This window comes from Sipha flava, unplaced genomic scaffold, assembly GCF_003268045.1.
Source record: "Sipha flava isolate LNK unplaced genomic scaffold, YSA_version1 232_pilon_pilon, whole genome shotgun sequence".
NCBI lineage: Eukaryota > Metazoa > Arthropoda > Insecta > Hemiptera > Aphididae > Sipha > Sipha flava.
The window spans coordinates 1,421,202-1,440,073 of NW_020272869.1; the positions used below are offsets into that span (position 1 = coordinate 1,421,202).

Below are 18,872 nucleotides of genomic sequence, written 5' to 3' on the forward strand. Positions count from 1 at the left end.
TCATAGAGTGATCCAAATTAGTGTCGTATTTACGGGGTGGGAGATATGAAGGATAGATCACCTTTGATGTTCTTTTTTTTTTTTATAATAAGTTAAGTTGTCTCATTTTATCATTACTTTTAAATATGTCTGCTTTCTAAAAAAAATCATTTTCCTCACAAGTCACAGCTGTTTAACAGGGATTTTCATTCAATTGGAATGTGTAAGTGAACTTAAAAATGATTCTGAGATGTAAAAAAATTAAAAACCATTGCTCAAATATGTTTGTTAAATAAAAATTGCTGTAAATAAGTATAATCAATAATGTTCCATTCAATAAAAAAAAAAGCTGCATGGTTTAAAAGTGTTAAACGATCATAGAATTATTATATATCATATACATAATATTTAACAGAGGTTTGGTTAGCTTAAATGTTACTATTCATTGCCATAACTGTGACTCGAATAATAGATTCATTTTAAATTGACTCATATTTTGTATTCATAATACATAGGTGTTTTACTACTGTAGTCTTGAAATTACCTAAAAAATATTTTATTCAACATTATTATGTTCAATACCTACTATAAGTTTTGTTATGACGTGATCAATAGCGTATTTACGGGTATCCATGGGATCCGGACCATCTCTATTGGCCCCATAAATACCAATTATTTATTTTATTTATTAATTCTTATTATTTTTGTTTATAAATAAGAAAAATTAAAAAAAATAAAGTTTGGGTATAAAAAATTTAATATTTTGATAGAATTTAGCAAATGTTATTGGTGCATAAATAATCAATAATCGCATAGCTAAGAAAACAAACAATTAGAGCAATTTTCAAGTATCTTATGTAGAAGATTATTATTGAGTGACAGTTTTTTTTGCCATTTATTGACAATTTTATTAACCAACTAACAACTCAATTTTTGACAACTAACAATCTAACAACAATCCGTTTTTAATGGTATAGATTTTGACTTATCTATGTTTAAATAAAAACCGGTATTAAATATTATGTTTTGTGATTATTTTATAGGGTTTAAATGTTTATTTAGTTTCACATTTACAGATGAAGAAAGGTTATCATTTAAAAATATAGGTTGAGTTTAATTTACCACCAGTTGAAAATGATAATGCTTTTGTTGAATTAAAAATATGGAAAATGAAAATAACCAGTTGAGATGTTAACATCAAAAATGGATTAGAAACGCTTTTAAGTTGCCCAAAAACTGATTCTCGTAATATACATTATTTAATTAAATTATTTTTCACATTGCCAATGTCAATAACACCTAAAAGATCTTTTTCAACTTTAACAAGGCTGAAAACATATATCAGATCAAAAATGAATAAAGTAATATTTTAATTATTTTGTAAATATTTAATACCTAGTGTATAACAATATAACTTAGAACTGTATTCTTAAATGTATTACTATGTACGAGTAGGTGAGACTAAATGGACTAGCAATGATGTCTATTCATCAGGACATAAATCTAGATGTTGATAAAATCATTGATGAATTGGAATTAAATCCTAAAAAATTGAATTTTGTTTTGTAAATGTAGTTTTATACGTTCAAAAATAAATAAATATAAACAACAAAATGGTTTCATGTTAATGCATTGTAATTTTAATTTATTTTTAAGTGTTATGCTGGGGGAAAGAGGGGTCGAAGTACTCACTTAAATGTGTTTAGAAAATTAGCTGGACTCCCCCAATGAAAAATTCCTAAATACGCCACTGATCCAAACATCACCGAATAAAAATTAAAAAATAGGAAATGTTACCTATTTTGTATTTTAATAGAGGTCATTTTACGAATTTTCCAATAGTTTTCTTAATAATTGTAAAAAATTGAATAAAAGTTATAAAATCATGGAAAAATTTACGACATCGTTTTTCGACAAAACCTAATTTTTGATTTCTTTGAAACTTAAAAATTAATCATCATAGAGAAATGGCATGTTTACTTAATGCTTATATCACCAATAACTGGTACCTATGGCACATCATAACAATTATTGTAATAATGTGCCATGGGTAAATACCCGACGGGTTGGTAAGTATTTTAAGTATTTACTAGGTTAATATCCATTTTACCCACAAAAAAATTGGGTAAATATTTTCATATTGTTATTTTTCTACTATAAAATATTTATTATTATTTCTGTTACTTTATCTAATGAATATGATAATTTTATTTTTTTGAAATTAGTATAAAAATGATAAAATTTTATATTTTTATTATATTTTTTGTACTTGCAGTATGATGATAAAGAGTATAAAATGTGATTTATTATTCATCTGTTTGACAACTAAATATTTTAAGTCTAACTACCTACTAAGAATTAATGCTGCATTGACGGTTGTTAAATGTTATTCTTTTACATTATATATTTATATAAATATGTGATAGGTACTCCATTAATAACTTAGTGAATCCAAAATAAAAACTATTGAACATTATTGAAGTATATTTCTATAACAATTATGTTTTAATATTATATAATTTTTATAATTGTTGTAAATATTAATTTATTGTTCCATAAAATCAAAATTAAAAAATACCAAATTTACTCAATATACGGGGTAAATTTCTGGTTAACATTGGGTATTTACCAATTATTTACCCATAACTAACTGTTTGTTATAAATGGTATACATGATATAATCAATTTTTTACTTATTTATAGAAAATTTCAATTTCAATTTTTTCTAATACATCAATAAAATATTTTTAATTAAAAGTTTAACAAAAAATCTTAAAAATTAAATATGCTAATGGTAAATAAGATCCTAAATGACCTTTTTTCAATAAATGAGAGGTATTTTTGTAATAGTTAGAAGACTTGAATTTGTGACAATCTATAATGGATTGGTAAAACCGGCACCCCCGAAGTTAGTCATATAATCCTCAGAACAGTAGACGTATTTAGCTGGATTGGAGTAATCTTTGGTACAGCTATCTGACTCATGAGCCTCGCCACATTTGACGCAGCGATATGGGCAATGGCAGTAATTTTGAGTGTGACTATAGTCTTATTAAAACATTGTAGTGAACCGTATGTGGTTTTATTTGGTTTTTCTATAACGAACTTCGTGTATTATATGCTATAAATGTAGTTGTTTATCATTACGTTGAAGGCTAAAAAAAAATATTGGAAGAAGATGGTTATTTTTTTTTTACATAGTGGACTTGATTCATTATATGTCCTTCCGATAATACGGCAAAAATTTCAGCAAAAAGAGTTGAATGATGGAGTTTTCTAATATCGATCCTATAAGACACTAAGAAGGAGACCAAAAAGTATGAAAACTAGAGTTAGTTCCCATCAAATGCATAACTATTGCATTGAAGTTATCATAACCGTTAGGTCGGACAATAAGATGTGATGGGTAGACTTACAAGTATACCCGTTGGGGCGTTAATATTAATTAATATATCCTTGAATGCGGAGGAGTTTGCAAAATGTCTAATGTAAATAGGTGGAGCAATAGGCTCAACCCGATCTGTGGAGTGAGGTGAATGTACGACGGTATCATCATGGGAGTATAGAGCCGCATCAAATACGGTGTCATCACTAGTATCAATTGAGGAGAGGATAGTGAATTGCTTAAATTAGTTAAATATTATAGTATATTAATCTGTTGCACGATTTTAAACTTTTTTGGATGTCATTGAGATTTTTTTACTTATATTTCATGCTTAAATGTACCCGAAACAATGTAAAATACATTTGAAATAACGTACCGGATAATTAAATTACTCGTATTTTATTTTAATTTTATCGGAAAATTGTGCCATTTTTTGCACACTTAAACAAAATCTTGATTATTTTTGATGATATTAATTCACTGTTCCTAATTTTAGAAACATAATAATTAACCACGGGGTTGATATTATATATACCTACTTTTTTCTTCTCTTATAAGTCTCTATTATTGATATAATTTGTTCTCCCTTATTTTAAATTAATATTGTTTCGTAATAGACCAAATATAATATAACATGTATACATTATATTTATTAGACATTTATTATTTCTACAAGGACATCGTAATTTATATTTAATTTACAACTGTATACAACGCATTTTATGTCATGATTACAGCATGCCCACAGGAATATACTTTTATCACTCATTTTTTTAATGAGTCATTTCATTCTTAGTGCGTGCAAGTATGCAATGAAATATATGACAAATCAACCAACATGAGATGAGGATTTTTTTGGTGTTTTAATAGTACCTAATCAGTAAAGCTTCTGACCGTCAGTGACCATGAGTATGTATCTACATTAATTAAAGCTGTAATTTCATTGGTAATTAGAAAATTTTAATCATCAAGGTAAAAACAATTTATTATAAGAATGATTTATTGTAATAAAAAATAAAAACTATTCAAATTAACCGCACTGTTTCGTTTTATTCGTAGTTAATCGTATATTAATAATTTCACATTGATACACTAAGTGACAACCACTAAATGCAATAATTTATAAATGAATTACATGATCGTAATATTATTCATTTAACTTCTCAGAAATCATTCCTTAAACATCTCTTCATCCTACCAAAAAATAGAAAATAATATTACTGACAATGCAATTATCTCATCGACTATTCCAATATACATATAGATTCTCTGCATATCGCGTTAGCTTTTTACATGAGCTTCTTATCGTAAATACGATTTACTATAGTAAAATTTGGGACAATTATTTTATCTTAAATTATTGTAGTAATAACACCACGCTTTAATTGTTATAACATGAGACTTTTGACGGCTGCGACACGATTGAGCATAAAACACCTTTCTTGCGACACGATTGAGCATAAATTGTCGGCGTATCAAAGGAAATTGAAATACAAAAGAAAACCAACACGATTGAGCATAAAAAACTCTGCAACGTTGCCATTTTCAATTTTGAACTGTATCGTATAAAAACATTTATTTAAATAATTATAATAAATCAAAATATAACATGACAAAAAAATATCATGTTTTCATAGTCAATATTTAATATGCATGAAAATACTTATGATAGTAGTATAAATAGCTGTCACAGTATATAGATATTTTTGTTAATAATAAAATAATAATAATAGTTATGACTTATGACTTATCAAAATAATAAAATCAAAATATTTATAAATAGTTGTCACATTCATATTATAATACAGTATAATATACCTAGCTAGATTTTTTGATAATAATAAATTAAATTGATACACCTTGGTATCTGCTTCCAATTTGACTTAAATAAATTAATAAAGATTCCGTATTCTTACGATTTAAAAACTGGCTGTAGGCTTGAATATTCAATTCATTTTTTTTTATTTCTTTTGCGGATTGTAATTTTCCAGGCTTGTGTCGAATTGAATTGATCTTAGTCGATGTTTCCGCTTGTGTTTCGATCAATACCCTAACGACTGTATGAACATGGGGGTGAGGTGAATAAAACTGTGAATTGTACGTGCGATGAAAGCTTTCAGCTGCATTGGTCGTTCTAAAAAAAATTAAATAAAACAATACAAATTAGTAAAAAAAGTTTTTATAATAAGTTTTAAAAAATATTGTTAAAAACCTTGGGTTTAGCGAAGGAGTTTCCGCCCAAATATTTGGAGGAAACTGGCAGTGATCTTCAATATAGTTGTGTATAATGTAATCAGAAAATATGAAACCGTCATCATTTGGACAAATTGATATTAACTCGTGAAATGCATCAACTACTTCTTCTGGGGAAATAAACGCCAAACCAAAAAACATTTTCAACCATTTCCCTAGTTCATTACTGTTGTCCATGTATGCTATTCTGAGTGAAGGTTCGCCAACAATCTACAAACAAATTATTATATTTTAGTAAAAAAGCACTATATTATATAACTGTTTCTTACTTTTTTCCACCATGATTGTCCTAAATGAAATCTACATCCAATTATTTTAATATTTCCAAACACGTCTGTAATTGCCTGATGAGCTCCAATTTCAAAATCAACATGAAATGTGTTAATTTGCAAACTTTTTTCGCATAATTTCAAACATAAATTATTTAAAAATTGCCACATTTTAATATAAGTAGACCTAGTTTTATTTGGTAAAAAAAAGTAAACAAGTGGTAAGTAGTATCCATTTTTATATCCATGTATTGTGTACAATTGAATAAAATATTTTGGAGCATAATTAAATGTGCCATCGCCAAAATACTCAGTACAATTATTTGTCATAAATTGTAGATTTTGTTCTGTAGTTAAACATACAAAATTATCATCAGTCGGCATGTAAATGAATTGTTGACCCTTATATTTAAAACATTCTTCATTTTTTAAGTCACTTAATTGATGAATTGTTTCATCCAAAGAAGTTGGTAATTTAGGATAGGTCTGCTTCCGTTTATCATACATTGCTTTCCGTACATTTCTTACATTTTGATTGTTTAAATTTGATGTTGGAGAAGAATTTAAAAGTTCGGTGCGAATAATTTTAAGTGGCCGTGTGTAAATTGATTCTTCAGCTTTTCTTTTGCAATTTTCTCTTAAAACTTGCGTTTCTATTTTCTCAATAGAATTTTTATCGTGATTATGTTGTCCAGCAGTTTCAATCACTTTACGTTTATCGAAACCCGAGAACATTATTGCCGAACATTTATTATTAGTACACCTCCATCTCAAAAGATTGTCTTTTTTTCGCTCTCCAATTAATTTATACTTGTATAAATTAACTAGGGCCAATTCTTTGCCTCTTTCCGATAAAATAATTGTTATATCCATATTTTAAAAAAATAGAAAAACGCACTAAGTATACACGCACTATACACTACACAGGTGATCGAACACTGATATTATTTCTATAATAATTTTGGATTTGTATCTTAATTATCTTATATTTTCCCCCGATGCTAAATGTTTAAAACGTCGTTTTGCTCCGGAACTAATTTATTAATCGATAACATTGTCGATAAAATTTATAAAGCCGATAAAGCTCACGGCTCGCGTCAGATATCATAATAATTGGTGTAATAATACGAGAAAATAATAAATTACAAAATTTTGGCAACGTGAATGTGGCAACGTCGCATAAAATATTCTATGCTCAATCGTGTTGCTAAAAAGGTCTATGCTCAATCGTTTTATGCTCAATCGTGCTTTACCGCTTTTGACCATAACTACTGAATTTAGTTTACTCATCATTCTTCGATGCCTCGTAAGTGTTTAGTTATTATAAGATTGTGTAATTTATTCTTTATATAGAACTGAAATTAAATTAAAATAAATACAATTTTAATATTTTAATTTAAATTATTATTATTTTTATTCTCAATCTTATGCAAATTTTGATCTTTTTATCAAGTAATATAATATGTTAATATTATATTATAAAAAAAAAAAAAAAAAAAAGAGCTTAATGTTCAAAACCGTATATATTTTAAATTAATCATATTATTTACATGGTATTGGTATAAATATCATATAATGTATTGTAAAAATAATGAATATTTAAAAATAAATATATAAATAAAAGTAGCTACATTACTCGATTTTAATTATAATTTATACTACTATACATTTATTTTAATAAACGTACTTTTGGGGTTTATTATGATTTTTGACATAAATTATTTTCATCGTTGCTTGGGTTATAAATTTAGGCATTAATGATGGAATGATTATTAATAATTATAACTTATTTAAATTTGAGTGTGGTAAGTTTTTATTACTTAGAAACAACTTTTTTTTTTCAAAACTCCATTATTTTATGAATATTGGAATTATTTAAAAAAACCTGTATTAGATACTGAGATAAAATCATTTGTCCTTCATCATTTACTCTTCGAACTATTAATGTGTGAAGCATATATGCTATATTATATTAGGGTGGTATTTCGATAATCATACAGAACAGTAAAATGTATATAAAAATGTGATCATAAAATGTAATAGATATAATTGTGTCATGCCTATAAATATACATTTAAAAATAACAATTAATTATGTTCAAAAATATATTTTTAGCAAAAAATGCATTGCATTTACTAAATATATGAAACTTGATATAAGACTCTCAAATTCATACATAGGTGTGTTTGGACTTTGATGACCATAGAAGCATAAAACAATTTTAAATGGTGAGACTTATTTTTTTTTTTTTATTAGACATAAAGAAATATTATTTTTTTTGTTAAAAAACTCGCAATGAATATTTTTAATTAAACCCAAAAAGTATTACCATTTGTGTGTTAAAACAATAAAAATATATTTAAAATTAAAATAAAAACATATATTATACTACTATACTCTACTGATACTGTTAGTACTGAGTACAGACAGCAATAATTCTTTTTTCTTTTTTTTATCATTTTGTTGGAGGCATAGCCTGCTGGGGGTGGGCAGTGCCGACCCGGCCCCTACTGTAAACACGCCTATGAATTCATGTACCGTGTTATTTTTACTTATAACGTAACATTTATAGTAACAATACAAATTCATTGTTCGTAAACAGCATTAACTTACTATTTATATTAATTAAAAATTATAATTATATTCAAAAGTAAAAACCAAATATTCTATTTTATCTTTAAATTCAAAAAACATGTTTGTAATATTATGCTTTTAAAATTAAAACATTATTTTTATTTTTCTACAATTCTACTGAAAGCTATTTAATAAAACACAAATTCTATGTTAAGTTGAATAAAATTAAATTAAAAGATAAGTATTCTTATGATTTATAAAAAAAATCAAGTGTTAATACAAATTCAATGTGTTTATGAATTGTATGTTATAATTATTAAAAACAAAGCTTTTTAAACAAAATTGACTATCTGCATTATCCTAAATACATCGATTAGATTATGCGAAAAGTTATAGCAAACGCAAGTAATCGGAACTCAGCGTCTTAGAAATCTTAAGTCTTAACTACTTGTAATTTGAAATGATGAAAAAATCTCTTACACAACTAATAAAAGAATCTACACAATGTCGGTCTAGCTCATGATTGGGCCTTCGGAAAAAAAAAATTACAATTGGCCCCTAAACAACATAATATTGTAGTGAGATTTAATAAATCTCTACTAACATTTTCTTTTCTCGCTATACTTGAACTCTATTACACATTTTAATTCGTTTTGTTTTTATATTCTTTCAAAACTAATATTATCACATTAACATTATGATCGTGTATATGGTCGTTAACAACACTCATCTCAATTTATCGAAGTATTTATAATTGTTCGGTTTTAATCAAGAGAACAAAAATGTATAAAGTATAGCGATTATACTTAGTTATATTAAATCATACAGTTTTAAACATTTGATTTAAACATTATGTGTTTAAAACAAATAATAATAATTATAATAATAACTGTTTTTATAATTTCATGAATGTTGAAATTATTTAAATATTATACTGAGTATGTATAATTTTTAATTGTCAAATAGTAAATTTATTTATTTTTTTTGTAAATTATAGTATAGTAGTAAAAAAGTTTTAATATTTAATTTTTTCCAATGTTCATACAAGAGTATTTGTTGTAAATTGTATGAATTATTTAATTAACTTTTAAATATAAGAGCTTTCAAAGGCAAACTGTTACTTATCAATTAATACCAGTGTCGCAATAACCGAGTGTGTAAAGTGTGCCGTGCACACGGGTCCCAAGGCTTACATACATTTGGGGGGCCCCCTAGTCTCAGACAAAAATAAATTAAACTTTATAAACACACAATTATTTAATAATATAATATTAATATTTTATAATAAAAAGAAACTTTTTTTTAAAATTCAGATAAGGATGTTATAATATTTTAGAGTAATATAATATTTATTTAACAATGAGTCCATTGAGTATTTAAGTAGGCATACAACATAACTACCTAAACTACTTAAATAAATTTACTACATAAATATGTAGTGAAGAATAATATACAACAGTTGTAGGTATTTAATTTTATATATATACATATATCATACACTAACTGACGAGAAACGTGTTTTAAAACCTAAAAAAATATATACTTATAAATAAGATGTACAACAAAAATAAATTCTAGGAAGGGGCCTAATATAATTACCGCACACGGACCTCCTATTTTGTAATTGCAGCACTGATTAATACTCATATTTATTAGCTATTACTAAAGTTAATATTAATTTTATTTAGTTTAATAAAAAATATAATTCTTTAATTTTAATTAATATTATGTTTGTGGCAACCATTGATAAAGCTATAATTATATAGCTATAATAAAATCGTATACAAGTATTATTTTTACTATTGTAAAAATATGTACAATAAAAAACGTCGATTTTATTGAATGTCCCATTTTATACACATCAGCTTACCATGTTTTTTAAATACTCCCTTCGGACTAGAGAAGATAGACAAATATGTAACTACAAGTAATTGTCAACATTCATATTAACTATAGTACTTGAAGTAACTAACTGATTACTAATTTAAATTAAATATATGCGTTTGTGAGGTACTGATTACTATTGCGTAGTGTTGATTACAAAGATTCCCTAGATATTCCAAACTTTGACCAATTTCGAAAATAAATATTGCGAAAAAATAACATACAATATTTATGTTCTATGTGCAATTTCCTTTTGTCCTTTAAAAGTAAATTATAGTAATTCTTTTCTCATTTTAAAATGTTTAAATGTTTAAAATATGTTTATAAAAATTTAAAAAAAAAAAAAAAAATTTTGTTTAAAATTATCCTGGTCAAATGTGCAGAGATTAAACTAGTTTGCCTAACACTTTGGGTGTGGAACGAGCTAGGTTAAATTTCCAATTATTATTTATTACATTATATACCAACCCTTATAACCCCGACACTCTCAGTAGAAAACTGTGATTTATGTACATGAATATCAGAACACAAACCTTAGACCTTCCTTCGCCAGACTTGAGCTACATCGAATTGGATAGTTGATATCTGAAAAGACTTGAATAAGTTTTGTTGAGGCTAAATCCCAAATTTAACAATACATAACATTCGTGAATTTAACCTACATACTTACTAGCCAGCTCTTGAACAATCCGTCTCGCTATATAAACATAATAATATAATAATGAAGGTGGATAGTAAGGTAGATAGGTAATACTTAATTAGTCTAATGGTAGTACACGGACAATTCGAATTTTCGTCAAGGAAGTTCTTCTTTTCTATCACTAAAATTATATACCGAATCAGCACAGTCGGCCGCCCTCGTCGACTTCACACAGTGCCCATTAACAGTCAGCACTTAAATTTTCAGAACATTCATCGTGTCATCGATACCTTCTTGCTCACTGTGCCTCCGAATGCATAGGTACACCATTACATACCGCGTTTAAGTTATACATACCGATAACCACAAATCAGCCTTCAAAATAGTATAATCGTCGACTTAACAATACGTTTGAGGGAAACCCCATAATGATTAAGAGTCTTCTTTCCAACAACAACAACAACAACAACAAACACTATATAGTTCTATAATTATACGTGCGATAAATTTCTAAACCATATTGTTCCATTCGTCATCGGATGAAAGAAGAAAAAATGTGTTTCGTACGTTGCACAGAAAACGATTTCGCGCAGCGGTGGCCACGTCGGAGAGAATACATAACAACATATAACACGCGTGGAGACTTGCCGACGTCACACACTCGTTAGCAGATAAAATCTAATACAGAGGCGCATGATATCTGCCTGTAAATAAATTCTTGTTATTATTGAACCTATGCGGCGAACGGATACCTGACACGGCCGGTCGCTGTGACCGTACGAGGACGAGAAGTGAAATGGCACTGCGGCGCTGGTGGCGGTGACGTGCTCGCGGTGGGGATTCTTTTTATGGCTGGCTGCGGTTCTCCGTCGTGTATCTTTCGAGCGCACCTCCACCGAGCGCGATCACGCAACCGTCCGATTTCTGTTCCGTTTCTTGATGCCCTTTAGTTACTTCGCGATTGCGTGTGCAACAGTTGTCACGCCGAAGTTATCGCTGATAGTCCGTTATCGTTATCACACTCGCATGATTCGTATTGAAATCGTCATTTTTATCAATGTTACGCGGCTTATGAAAAATAAAAAACTTTTTTCATTCCCCCGTCAAGTCGTCAGTACTATTTAAATCCTAAACGGTTTGCACGTGGCTTTTGTGCGCTGCGTCTTCTCCGAACAAGCCATTCTCGTTTAGTCTTTGTGTGTGATCGGTGCGCGTTTTATGTGCGTACCTATTTATTTTTTTTTATTATTATTTTTTATTTGGAGAAATTTTGTGCAATAAATGCGTTTTTTTTTTAACGCCCGAAGTAGGTCGCTGCCGATAGCTTTTTTCTTCGCGGCACACGCCAACAACAGTGTTTTTAATATTCTGCGAACGAGAATCGAACGCGAAACGAATTTACTGTCGACACACATCCGATTATATTTTGTTTCGTCTTCGTTGTAGAATAATGGATTAATCAATTTCAGTGAGTACTGTTTATTCAATAATAATAATTGTTTAGTTTTTATTTTCGTTATTTTTGTTGACCATCGCTCGCACAATGACATCATATAACTTATAAATAGAAAAAACGTTTTACAACACATAGTTTTGATGATTGTTGATCAATTATTGTTAACCTTACCTTCCTATTTCTTAATATGTTAATATATTAAGTGATGATTTCGTAATGATACTTGGGTTTTTTTTTTTCTTGTCTTAATTTTTATATTTTCTGTATGTTTAAGAATAAACCCTAGAATACACCCTTTGACCTTCTAATTATAACAATCAGGCTATATGTCCTATAACTTTAAAAAATAAAATAATATATGCGTTTATCTATTATCTATAGGTACCAAGTCTAAGTGCATGTATTTAGTTGGTTGTAATTAATTATTGAGATACTTAGATAAATAAAGACTAATGTCTTATTTTATTCTTTGACCAAATTAAATTGACAGAATTTACTTGGTAATAAACTAGTATACTACCTAATTTATACTAGATATTATACTTATGGATAATTGCCTTTTATATACCTAGTCAATCATAAAAATTATACAAATAAATATACTGATTTAACATGTGATAGAATTCCTATACTTAAATACAATTTCTAATTAAATAATTATTTCTTAAATTTACCTTGGTACTTATTTTTGAATGATATTTATGACAAAATTACTATTTCATATTTGTTTACTATTGTCTTTTATATTCTTACTAGAAAAAATATTAAACTAAAAACTATGATTCAACTATTTTTATCTATTATTAAAGAAAAATTATGGTTAAGAATACTTATCAGTAGTAATAATCATGTAAACAATAGTGAATATGTTTAACCACAAAAATACTATTCATTCAACTTGTCTTGATTAAAAATAGTTTAAAAATAAATAACAATAACAAAAAAACAATCTCAATAGATCAAAAAAATATTAAGTTTGTGAGGATGTATTAAGTTTTAAAGAAATTATAACTCATTTCTTTACTAACAACTGTTTTTCCTTACATTTGGAAAAATTATTGAGATTTTAGTAAAATTACCTCTCTAAAGAACCACCAAAGGCCAATTTCAAATCTTTAAAGTTGCTAGATGAAACTTTTGAATCAATATTTCTATACGAAACAGAAAAATTTGTAAAACCTTAAGATCCTTTGCTTTACTCAGAATCTAAAATTATATTTTATTTACTCATACATATGTAAATTCTACTCCATATTTGTACATATTTATAAAACATTATTAAATTGCATGATTAGGTTATATAATGTATAATTTTTTGTATAATCAATATTAATATAATAAATTTTGTTCAATCTACATTACCCTTATTAATATCATGAATATTGTTTTGATAAAAATTCAAGAATGTAATATTATCTTTATACCTGTCTACCAGCATAATTGATATAATTTATAATTTTATTTAATAAAGGGGAAAATACCTATATAATTATTAAAAATTAATATATTTAACGCCTCAATATTTTAAGGGTGGTTGGTCTGATGAAGTAAAAAATGTTCAAATACATTACTTATGTAAAATTTAAGGTAAAATGATATCAAATAAAATTATTATTAGTGTTGTATGGAAAACAATTATTTTATTTAATATTCTATATTTTCTATGAACACTTCTTTGACTTTTATCAATACTTTTATCATCTATTCTAGAGCTTAATGTAAAATGTTATGTTTTCATTATTAATATACTCAAAGTTTTTGTGACATATATTAATTATTATAAATGTATGCAATATTACGTAGGTATCCTTTAAATATTTAGGGTTACCTGTGTAATTTTTAAGTTTAAAATATTAACTTAAAAAATTATACATTTTATATCCTAATCATGTAGTTTAATAATATTGTATTCATATATTTAACTTTTTAAAAATATAAAATACTCTATAACCGTGAAATAAATAAATTAAGGGAATTATTAGAAATAGGTGATGTTATGTACATAACATTGTGCATGTTGTTGATAAAATCTTCAACAAAGTTGAGTACTTCCATTATTTAGGATTTTTTTGTCTAAAATATTTTTAATTAATTATTATTAAATAATATTATATTATATATTAAAGTCTTAATGGGTCGAAGGTCGCAATTTTGACACAGATGCGTCAACTTTTCAAAGAAGATGGTGTCACCCTGTGTCTATGGTGCCAAATTACATGCTTAGACATATATCTTTTTTTATCTATTATCTACTATCCACTTTTGTAAAAAATATATTTATAAATGTACTGTATCTCATATTATACTTACACCTCGATTTATACAATAGTTTTAATTTTAAATTCAGATGCTTATTACAATAACTATTTACAAAATTACTAAATATTTACCTATCATATAAAGTATAATATTAACTTTATTATAATACTAGTCATTTTCGAAATCAAGAGGATGGAGAACAGCTCCACAGTTTATGAATGTGTGTTTGTGTATGAGTATTCCTTATTACGCTCACTAATTTTTATAAAAAAAATATTTTAATAAATAAATATAGGAACATAATTTATTTTTAATTTACTCATAAATTGTATGTTCAGTTACAATAGTATTGAAAATTATATGTAAAAAATATTAGTTGGTAATATTGTTTTATTCATAATCCAAAATCTAAATTAAATCTTTTAAAGCTGTACATTTTTAATATATAAAATTAAGTAATCATAAAAATAATTAAAATAAATTAGTTCTGACATTTAAAAAAAATTATTTTGTTATCCTCTCAATATTATAATTTTAAATCTATGGTTAATTGATTGATTCAACTAAGGGTCTTAACAAATCCCCCTGTTGGTAAATTAGAACCTTTAAAATTTTGAATTATTTAAAAAACGTGAAATATTTTGAAATAGGTACATAAATAAATTAACAAAAGTGTATCTCCATTAAGTTGTAATTTGTTGATACTCTGGTGTTAAATATTAAAAAAATAATGAGTTTATTCCATATAAAAATATAAACAATTGTTCCATTGTGACTTTGTCAACGTTTGACAAAATCTATTCTATGACATTTGTATTATAATTATCTGTATTGTTATTATTGATTTTTTAATTGTAATTATATTATATTTTATGGTATGAAAATATAATATAATTACAATTAGTAAAAATTTATTTTTTTTATAAAAAATGAACTTTTAAAGTACTTAGATACTTAAAGTTAGTATAAATTTTTAAAAAATTTTCTTGATTTTACTAAGTACTAATTTGATTTATATCAACTTAGCTTGTTGTAAAACTTCTGTAATGCAATGGATATGTATATCACTGTGCGATAATATTTACAAATATTTACAAATCACTATCTATATGACTATACAGCTATATTTTTATGTTGTAAAAAATATAAATAAATAATAGTCTTTTTTTTATTAATTTGAATCATGTATTAGAAACCCTATAAATTCAGTTGGTATCTGTTAGTTGTAAATTACAACCTAGAAGTCTACTCTTAAAAATAAATTAGTAATTCTTAAGACAATATCAAAAATACATCAAATTTTTTTGAAATCAAATATGATATCCCAAAATCTTTCTTATACCGACTATTCAATCTGATGTATTTCATGATGGTTTTTTATAATGATTGTTTTTAAATCTCATTATTAGCACTTGTCTTACTGAAACAGCCAAATAATTTGTATAGCTTATCAGTTTATATATAAATTGTAAATATTTATTAAAGAAGTAATTTACATTCTGCAGCAAATTATTATAATTATTTATTTGAATGAAAATAATTGATATCCTAATAATTATCGCTAGGTATTAAAATTTCAAAACATTAGTTTTAGTTAATAATTAATTAAAATTGACAATATCACAGATTCTGTTATTCTGATGTAGAAAAATAGTTTATTAATTACTCTATAATAATATACTTCATAATAAAAACTCTAAATATTGAAACAATGAGCATTTTTCTATATTTCCCATTAGACTATTCATAATTAATGAACAAAAATACGAAGAAATTCTAGTTGAATAATAACTATTCATATATAATATCTGTTGAATTTATTGAATTGTACAATTTTTTGTTATAATAAATAATATAAGTAATTTAATCATCTTATGTATCTTTTATATGATATGAATATAATCTTAATATTCATGTTTTTTATTTAATTCGTCTGCCACATTTAACAATGAAATTACAGAAATTAAATGAAATTAATTTATTGTTACAACTATCCATTAACATTTTAGTCCTATAATGTACTTGTATTTGATTAGAGTTGGACGAGTACTCGACTTAGTAAAAAAAATTTGAGTAGAGTTCGAGTACTCTGCTCGACTCTACAAAAAAAAAAAAAAATTGTTGTACTCATATAAACTTACGGTACTCGACTTAAATCAAGTATTTTAGTTTATTTCACTGATTTATTGAAAAATAAATATTAAAACTATCAATAACTGGGAGTCTAATACTTCCGATAAGAAAAACCAGGAAGGTTAATGGTTTAAATTAATAACAACAGATTTTTACTGTTTTGATATCTTATTATAATGATAACGATATTTTATTCTGATTGGAATGACTCTTTTCTCGAGTACTTGGATTTTAAACTCGACCGAACTTGACATTAAAAAACCATACTCGCCCAACCCTATGTTTGTTAAATTTAAGAAAAAAATATCTTTAATATCTTATAATTATTATTACTAACAGATTTGACCTCTTCATTGGACTAGTTATTAAAATAATAGCTTATATATTATATGCTAACCTTGAGGTTACAAAGGCAATGAGCTTTACGATTTAAATAAAATTTGCATTAAGAATATAAAAGGGCTAACCATTAATTTTGTAATATATACCTATATATATTATACATATTTATTCTTATGTTCAAGGTACCTATTTTTATATTATTTTGATTGTATACGAAAATATTTTTTCATATTATTTTGACAACTTTAATAAATATTCAATGCTTAGGTACAATACAAAATCTCAACACGACGTAACTATCGCTATGTTGGTATGACGTGGCGAGAAAGTGGCCACCATACAACTGTATTTTATTTTCAAAATGTACAATAGTATTCTATGTATTTATGTTATCTATCATAATCACATATTTTATTCGAAAAATGTTACATATTAAATATCTATAAGTTCTTATTTATTAACTTTCAATATTATAATTATAATTTTATCAAACACTTTTTATTGTATAAATGTAGTCATCTTTTAAATGTTTATAGAGATCTGTGAGTGCGCGCGTATTATACGTGTCCTTTGGAAGTGAACACTGATCTAACAACTTTCACAGTAGCACACCCTTCTCTTGCGAACACGTGATGCAACTATGTCATCAACATACACATTCAATGTTTATAATATTATATTTATTATTATCAAATTCAAAAAAACTGGATTAATTTATTTCTGAACTTATTTGACTTAATTCATATTTTTCGTAATTATTTACAGTGAAATATACGCCTAAAAAAATTTTGATTTAATCAATCCAGCATTTCATAAGACTATTATTTAATCTCAAGCCTCTACACAATTTGTATATAATAATTTATTAATAATATATAAAAAACGTTTGCAAAGTAGTATTTTAAATTCTGCTTCCAACTATTTTTAAACAATCATTTACCCTCGTAAAACTTTAAAGGTACTTAAAAATGAATGTTATTGACCATTGTATTAACTATTATTCTCTTGATCCTCTCAAAATCTAATTTTAAGTTTATCGAAAATATTTTATATAATTTCGAATAAATAATGGCCGACGAATAGTTGTACCGTGACCTTGCATCAATCTGACAGTGACCACTAATCATTATCAATTTTATACAATCTGGTTTGCTTTCACTACCACCCAATCATGATTTGCTCATTAGTCATTTGTTCCTTACTTCGAAGATTGAATGCTGCTCTTGGTTCTTAACATATACTTTATTACATAATGGATACATATTTATTGGGGTTTTTTTAATAAAAATTATGATTCATCGACCCATCCTTAAACTGTTATTTTTAAAAGAATATTAGCGAACATTTATACATATATATATATATATGCAATTTAAATTTAACCAACTTTATTTTACCACTACTACGTCAAGAACTTAAAAAGGAGTATAAATTGTATTTAATTTTATGAATCACTTAACATGACTAAATTGAGATTCCGCATTTAACTTAGTTTTAATTAATAATTTAAATAATTTATTATTTATTATTTATTTATTATATTAAATAATTTAATAGTTTAAATAATAATTTGTATATAGTAATGAGTTTTTTATACAATGCGATGTATTTGAGTATTTGTTAATTATTAAGAAAAAATAATATTTTATACACCTAATATACTTATGTAACCCGTGTATTAACAAGTTCAATTTTTTA

The 18,872-nt window shown here is 25.8% G+C and overlaps 2 protein-coding genes across 4 annotated transcripts in view; one reads left to right on the top strand and one right to left on the bottom strand.

Moving 5' to 3' along the window:
* Positions 1 to 5,152: 5,152 nt before the first annotated feature.
* Positions 5,153 to 6,047, bottom strand: LOC112683677. Its single transcript, XM_025554811.1, has 3 exons — positions 5,887 to 6,047; positions 5,577 to 5,827; positions 5,153 to 5,498 (listed from the first exon to the last, which is right to left on the bottom strand). Exons 2-3 carry the CDS (start codon positions 5,792 to 5,794, stop codon positions 5,210 to 5,212), a joined length of 507 nt encoding a protein of 168 aa, XP_025410596.1. The 5' UTR covers positions 5,795 to 5,827; positions 5,887 to 6,047; the 3' UTR covers positions 5,153 to 5,209.
* A 5,808-nt stretch (positions 6,048 to 11,855) lies between these two features.
* The window catches only part of LOC112683678 (sn1-specific diacylglycerol lipase beta), a 28,884-nt gene continuing 21,867 nt past the window's right edge, over positions 11,856 to 18,872 (top strand). The window contains exons 1-2 of one of the 3 annotated variants that reach the window (XM_025554813.1): positions 11,856 to 12,204; positions 12,292 to 12,452. The gene's annotated coding sequence lies outside the window, so the exon portion shown is untranslated. Of the gene's footprint in view, positions 12,453 to 18,872 lie in introns of all 3 variants that reach the window. The other 2 variants (XM_025554812.1, XM_025554814.1) reach the window with 2 other exon arrangements.